This window comes from Astatotilapia calliptera, chromosome 8, assembly GCF_900246225.1.
Source record: "Astatotilapia calliptera chromosome 8, fAstCal1.2, whole genome shotgun sequence".
Classification (NCBI taxonomy): Eukaryota; Metazoa; Chordata; class Actinopteri; order Cichliformes; family Cichlidae; genus Astatotilapia; species Astatotilapia calliptera.
Window position 1 is genome coordinate 8,585,350 of NC_039309.1, and position 8,108 is coordinate 8,593,457.

The 8,108-nt window shown below is 37.3% G+C and overlaps 1 protein-coding gene across 1 annotated transcript; it reads right to left on the reverse strand.

Moving 5' to 3' along the window:
* Positions 1-1,568: 1,568 nt before the first annotated feature.
* LOC113027890 (5-hydroxytryptamine receptor 3E-like) lies at positions 1,569-7,762 on the reverse strand. Its single transcript, XM_026177709.1, has 11 exons — positions 7,726-7,762; positions 6,390-6,455; positions 4,808-4,965; positions 4,225-4,269; positions 3,994-4,103; positions 3,528-3,697; positions 3,248-3,408; positions 2,725-2,935; positions 2,470-2,626; positions 2,269-2,377; positions 1,569-2,066 (listed from the first exon to the last, which is right to left on the reverse strand). The coding sequence occupies exons 1-11, from the start codon at positions 7,760-7,762 to the stop codon at positions 1,842-1,844; spliced, it is 1,449 nt and encodes a 482-aa protein (XP_026033494.1). The 3' UTR covers positions 1,569-1,841.
* Positions 7,763-8,108: the final 346 nt, after the last annotated feature.

Here is an 8,108-nt window from a genome sequence, read left to right on the forward strand (position 1 = left end):
TTCATAATGACGTAGTACATTATACTCTTTCATAACTGCCATAATTTCAGTACAGATCAAACAGACACACTTCCCCTTGAATTCTTTGAAGAAATATTCACTCTCCCACCATGTCTGAAATTTTCTGCATTCACTTTCTACCTTTCGCTTCTTTGGTTCTGCCATGTTTAGTAACTAACTTGGGGTAAATTTCTTCTGTGATTGTCCTTTTTGGTGGAGCAACTGCCTTGATCAACAGTAGCTCCCCCTGGTGTTAAAACTAAGAAGTGCAATACACTCAAGCAAAAGTTGAAGTGCGGGCCATATTCTATTCTATTTATAAAATTACTTGCGGGCCAATTTAAAAATGGATCGCGGGCCGCAGTTGGCCCGCGGGCCGGAGTTTGGACACCCCTGGCTTACAGGACGGAAGAGAGCACCCTGACACTTTGGTGCCGAAGGAACCATCTTACCCTCAACGTCACAAAGACAAAGGAGTTGATAGTGGACTTCTGATGTATAAAAGCACACACCCCCATCACCATCAACGGCGTTGCTGTGGAGAGAGTGAGCAACTTCCATTTCCTAGGTGTACATCTGGCGGAGGATCTCACATGGTCAGTTCACATGAACAAAACAGTGAAGAAGGCGCAGTGTAACAGCAGTCTGGCGAGGAAGGAGCGGCTTGCAGGTCCAGCGGGCATACGGTGTGGAGGTTAGCCAGATAACTCGAAGCCAGTCAATTAAATCAAACAACAGACCTTTATTCGTTGTCAGTTTTTGCATGATCTTTGTTGGTCAAAAACCCCTATTAATGAAGACTTATGGACCGGAATTTGATAGTAAAAATACTTTCTTTTCGATCACTAAGCAGGGATATAGGTTTGGCTCCAGCAACCTTTAATAGGATAAGCGGGAAAGAAATAAATGGAATAAAAGCATATTATTACTATTATTAGTAGTAGTATTTGTGATTTGAAGACAACCAGTAAGAAGGCTAACTAAATGGCAAAGCTGTGGGATTAAATAACTGTGTACTTCTTCTCACTCCTTTTCGATATGTAACTGAATCAGCACAGTTAAAGCAATATTGAAATGTATTAGCTTTATTTTGTGTAGCATTTTTTCTTCTTTTCTTTGCCAAATGAACTTTGTATATTGTTTACGTGATCAAATTTTTTTTTTACAAACAACAACAAAAGCCAGTGTGAAAATGCCTATAATTACTATAGACAAACTACAACTCTGTTAGGACTGAAATGTATAATTATGTCAATTACATATGGTTGTATAATTTTAACAATTGTGACTGAAAAAAGTTAATAATCCCTTAAATTAAATTTTCTTCTACAACATATTTTCACATGGATACATATTTTAGAATTTGCCAATCCACTGGGATTTTCCCACACAGCCATCTGTTTGGTTTAGAGAGAATGGTTCAAAAAAGACAAAATACCCTGTGAATTGCAGTTATCTGGGAGAAAGAAACAACAACAAAAAACTTTGGGACAGCACATTAAAGTGAAAAAAGCATGTTTAAAAATGCAAATATGATATTATGTAGGCTTGTCTGTAGGCTTTCATTTTTTATTTTTTATTTATTTTTACTAATAAAAGCAATGAATTAATATCAGTTCAACGTGGACTTATGTTCATCACCCAATAAAATGCAAATATATTGGAATTCATGCAAAGGGACCCAAATGGAGACTTTAGTGATGGTCTTTATAACTAAAATTTAACCTTTTAGCAAAGCAGGAAGTCCACAAGTAACCAATGGAAACTACAGGTATAAAAGAGAGACTAATACATCATATTCATGTTAATGATTGAATATTGTTTTTCAAACTTTAGTCCTGCTAGTCTTCAACATCGATCCACATTGAAAACATGATTGCTAAGAACACAGTGACTGCTGTCAAATAAAAAATCACAAAATACTTGTTGATTTTTTTAACCATTCTTGTCCAGTAGCCAGACTTCCTGTTGCTGCTGAGTAGAGTCACTGTTTTCCCAGTCTCCCGCAGCTCATCTGACACTTTTTCCAGAGCAAAGGCCACCTCTGTCAGTTTACTGCTGCTACCCTAAAAAAGGAGGTTTTGTAGAAAGGTAATTGACAAGATTTTAGGTCAACTCTTGATTCAACACACTGGTTTGTTTCCACGTTGATTAAATAAAAGTGTTTGCTTCTGATATATATGCTAGGGTTAAGGATAATGCTAGCATAATCCCTTTCAATAGTTTTGATATTATACTTTTTTGAAATTAAATAAAATGAATTCCAACCTTTTGGGTCAGAGATGATACAGACAAAGACACAGATGGTGTTTCCTCAGCAGATACCCCAGAGACAGAGGCACAATGACTATTTCTCTTTATGTCTGGAGTAAGAGAAACAAAGATAAATCAAACACAATTAAAATTAACTGGTGGATACAACCTGCCACTAAACACAAATCTGCAAAAGTGGTCGATAGAGTTTAAATCCAAATATTTGTAGAGTGATTGCTATTATCAAGCACACCTTGGATTCCATCTGTCTCATTATCTTGGGCTGCAGAGTCTTTGTCAAGCAGATGCATCACCAAAATTGTCTCCAAGAGGCTGAGCAGCATCAGAGAAAACCCCCCAATGCAGTAGACAGCTGAGGAAAGCAGCCAGCATTAATGTGGATAAATTACTTGATCACTCAGTAGCATGATTTATTCATTAAATGCAGTCAAATACACCACACTTCTTTACCTATAAGTGGAATTCTGTTTGAAGAGCTGGGCAAGATCTCATTGAGAAGAAGCTGCATCACCGTGACAGCAAGCAGCACAGTGATTTTGAAGCCAAGTTTCTCACCTCCACTGTCTGATACAAGGAAGGAGGCCATGTCCAGAACCAAGAAGAAGAAGACTGGCAGCAAGAAATTAGCAATGTAGAGGACAGACCTCCTCTTCATGGTAATCTGTGAAATAAGGTGGTTAATCATCCTACTTCATACATGTAAAGATGCAGAAAGAGCTTCATATTTTTTCACCGCTTCAGCTGCACTTTCTCACTCATTTTACAACTCTCTTCTCTCCCACTGTCTCCACTCCTCCCTGAACTCTATGCAACATTCTTCTTTCTTCAACTTCTACCATTTAATCCTTGCCTCTGTCTTCATTTGCTTTCTCTTCTTGATATCCAGAGTCATCCTATTCTAAACAAAAACCAGGGTAATGGGTAACAGAACAGCTTTCGTGTGTTCTGTGTTTCTGTTACCAAAAATACTTACAGTGTAGACAACCATAAGCTGATTGAAGTCAAACTCATTGACAGTTCTGTTGGTGACTGACATGTTGACAAAGAGCCACTCATACTGTGTCTGCATAAAGTCACGAGACCACTCTGTGACTGTTTTATTGCTGTTGTCGGGCTGTAACTTTATTTCTGCATCTGAAGTCGAACATAAAAAATTACTGTGAGAAGATCAAGAAGGAAAGAATATATGTTCTGGCATGTGGTAGTGTGTGTTTATGAACAGCATACATTAACAGAACCTGTTATGTCCTCACCAGAGTACATAATAGACTTGAAGGATATGTTGCACTTCTGAAAGTCAAAGGGGAATTTGTACACGTGCAGCTTGCAGGTGCTCACCACCACCTGGTCATTCCTGTATTCGATCACACCATTGTGGTTGACGCAGAGATAAGGACTCGGAGAGGCTTTATCCTTCTCTGTCCTGTGTGAGAAGAAATGAGAATTGATTATGTTATGAATGGCAGCATCAGAAAAAGACAAAACAAATACATGACATTTAGTTCTTTTCTTCTCTTTCGGTCACTCCTCCCGTGTTATGAGCATTGACAGACTGTAAGCACTAAAAATGCTACTTTTGACTTTTGGCTTCCTGCAAGAATCGAATGACATGATGCACTGAACAGCCACATCTTAATTACAACCCACCTCAACATAATCAAGTGGAGAGACTGAGTGGGTCTTTGAGTGTGAGTTTATGCTTATATATGTCAAACTTACATCTCTACAATAGTTATATCGGGCATCCACAAATATGCAGTAGGAATTGTCATATCCTTAATTCCACAGAATTGATTTGGGTCCCACTTAATGTACTCATTTGTCCATTCCTACACAGGGCAATGGGAGGAAAGTGATCAAATCAAGAAAAAAAATCGAAAGATGTCATTTCAAGCAATTTAAATTTCAACAAAACAATGAAAAAAATTGTAGTTCTAAGAGAAAACTCACCAAATAAACCCAAATGTAAGAAATTAAGGTCTGGTCAATTTCTCTCTGAAAAAAATAACAATGTTCATTTAGGTAGCTTCACACTTCAGCTAAAGCATCAGCAAATACATCTCTGTGAATTATTAATGTAGGGTCTACCTTAAAATACAAACCGCCTTGAGGCAACTGTTGCTGTGATTTGGTGCTGTGTAAATAAAAGTGAATTAAATTGAATCTCATATTGGGTAAGCTATAAAATTTTCTTTAACCTGTACACTGTTGCTGCTTATCTGCAAGCTGCTTTTCAACCCGACTCCAGCTTCTTTTTTAGTTAGTTCAGTTAATTGGCGATTCTAAATTGCCCATAGATTTGAGTGGGAATGGTTGTCAGATTGGCAACCTGTCCAGGCTGTACCCTGCTAATGCCTATGGTATCTGGGATAGGCTCCAGCAGGACTACATAATGGTTTAAATGATTATCTCCTCTTTGGCAGATGGTTTTTTTTTGCCATTATTAAGAAACACACACAAACTATTTGGCAATGAAAATATTCATTATCATTCAGAGAAAAACACACACATGCACGTAGCTTAAACAATGTACCATATCCAGGATGGCATAGAGTTTCATTTCAAGCAACACATCTGTATGATGGCTGTTGTTTATAATGGGCCGGCTCATAGTGTACTTAAGACTGTCTTTGCGCAGGTTCAGGCGGCGTACAATCGCCTGAAAATTACAGTTTCTCTCCACTTCATTATCTGAAATGACATCAAAACACATTCTATATCAGCGATTTCTTTTATGAGATGAAAAACACAAAGAAACTCCCATTTCTGATTTTCAACAACAACAAAAAAACAAACTTCAGAAGTCTGTTGCTCACCAGACATCATTATTGCTTATTAGCTTTTGGCGTATTTGCAACAGATGAAGTAATACCTCAGAACCTTTTAATCAAACCCTGATATATCCAGAGGCCTTTTGTTCACTAAAAGGTCATGATTAAGTTTTATTTAATCAATCCTTTAATAAAAATATTTTAAATAGATTGATATTTACAGACATTGATTTTCATTATTTTCTCCATTACATAAAATTATTTTATATTTTAGTATTGCTGATTATTAGATCCTGAGTGAATACTACATCACTTATTGACATGCTTAGTACTGTGCAAAAGTCTTGAGTCACCATCTTTTCTTTATATTTTGCTAAAAAAAAAAAAAAGTGGGTAATGGGTGGAGATACTATTGAAACAACTACAAACATGTGTGAGAATACATTATATGAGACAAAACCAATTCTAAGAAGCTTGAAAGTCAATATTTGGTATGACCACCTTTATTCTTCAACACAATCTGGACTCTCTTAGGCAAGTCTTAATGCAATTTCCTCAAGTAGTCTTCAGAAATAGTTATCAGGGCATCTTGGGGGACATTCAAAGCATTCTGAAGGTTTGCTGCCTTTCAGTCCATTCTCTTTCAAGATGATCCCATACTATCTCAATAAATTGGTGATTTGGGCTCATGAAAGGCAAAAATCCATGACTGATAGTATCCCTTTTTGTTTTGTTTTTTAATATCCAGTTGTGCTTTTTCAGCACTGGCAGGATATTCGGCATCATTGCCATGTTGAAAAATGAAGCTGTTGCCTATTCAGATTGCATTGCATTGATCAGGACTAACAGTACTCTTCATACTTCTATCAGTTTTGACAAGATCCCTAACACCATTCACTGAAATACAGCCATAAACCATAACAAAGCCAATCTTCCACTAAAACCATTCTGATGGGCTTTGGCAAAATGGCAGACTGGACTGAAGGATCAGTTTCATTTTCAAATTTTTCAGATTTTAAGTACACACTGCACACCATGCTGACATATGTCTTTGCCTAATAGCTCTTTAATAATTCGTATGTTTGCTGAAAACTTTTTTTTTTTTTTTATGTCTTCAACTGTGTTATCCTGTGTTTTTGTGAGACGCAAGTTGCCTCTTTATTGGCCTTGTCATAGATCAGTAGTAAGTGGGCTCACAGAAACAAGAGAACATTTCTCATAAAATAGTTAGGTCCAAAGACTGGACTGAAAATGAGTGAAAAAGCAGTCAAACTAAGGGGTGGTTCAGACGTTTGCACAGAGACAGACAGACAGATATATAGATAGACTGTCTTTACTCTTTACCTCTGATAGTGGTTTCATTGATCATCTGTTGATCATCTTGTAGCTCTGAACTGGAGCCATTTTCACCTGGCATGGAAGAGTACAGTAATTTATGCCTAAAGGTATAAAATATCCAGAAATGTATGCTCCCAGATGATGGCTTTACAAGGAAAAGCCTTACATATTTCAGCAACACAATCACATATTCAAAAGTTTACATATTGTATCTATAACATCACTCATAATAGAATGATAGACGAATCCAGGTGGTGAACTGGCAACCATGCAGACCACACTTTTCACCGAATGAAAATATTTGGTGCACCATGGAACATTTAATACAACATAGCAAAGCCAAGACTGTTTATCAGCTAGAATCCCATATTAGACAAAAAACAGGACAATATTTGTCTCAAAACATTTGAGATGGTTTGCTTCCTGAGGCATAAAATGCTTTGCTGTCACAGTGAAGATCACAACATAGGACCTTACAGCAGCTACAGGAACAACTATCCCTTCCTGTGCTTGGACCAGCCATAACCTCTGGCTCCCAGCTATTAACCAAATTTCCATGGTCCGATTTTATTGCCCTGGCTTCTGTTCCTATTGTTCCACTAATGTGAATAAACAGAATATTTGTTTGTTTTCATCTCAGTGCAAGCTGTGCTCCAGCAGGACTTTTTCTTTTCTTTTCGGTTGCATTTTCAGTTTCTTTAAAAAAAATGTCCCTAAAATTTATAGTGAAACTACTCCTTAAGCTGGTTTACTCCAACTGATGTAAGATTTCATACCAAATTAAACATTTATCTATTTTCTTACACATCTAGTTCAGGATGTTGGTGGGGCTGGAGGCTACACCAGCTGACATAGTGCCAGAGTCAGTGTGCATCATACACAAGTCGCCAGACTGCGGTAGTCTATGCACACAGGGAAAAAGACAACATTCACACTCCTACTGCTAATCTGCACATATCATAAGGTGAGCTATTGAAAATGTTGGTATTTATGTGCTTTGTGTTGTCCAATAGACCATTTTCATTATCCCTGTATTGAGGTTGCAGCAGAAATTTTACAGAAAATATCTATCGGGGTTATCAGAAGGCAGGCAACTTATTCACCAATATTTATTCATTTTTCAGTCTAAGATGCTGGTTTTAGTAAACTGATTAAATGTGGAATTTAATTTAGTAAAAAGGATGTATTTACTGGCTACTTATAGAGCCAAGCAGCCCCTCTGCTGAAATACGTTTTATCTATTCCAAGTAAAAACAGTGTTGCTGAATAAAATATAATACAACATTTTATTTAAAATGGTCCAAATTGTCATCTGCATTAAATTCGAATGATCTCAGCTTACCCACAAGTAGCAGCAGCAAGAAGAAACCTGCAATCATTGTAGCCTCGAGTGATCAGAGAGCATCTTCACCCTCTCTGCGCTGTTCAGAGATTCTTCCTACTCTATTGATGTCACTGTCCTGCCCTCTTCAGAGCAAATGTAAAGACCAATTGTGTTTCTACCCGCATATCGATCCTAACACAGTGGGATCAGCACACTATGCATCAGCATAACAGCTGATATAACAGCAACTAATAATGACTTCATGTTATTAACCAAACTCTTGATATACAGCCCAAGCCTCTATCATCCTAGCATCAGTCAGGTTGAATAGTTTATTTTCTTGCTACTTTGGATAAATTTTTTAAAATTGTTTTCTGCCAAAGTGTCCGCACTCTACTCTG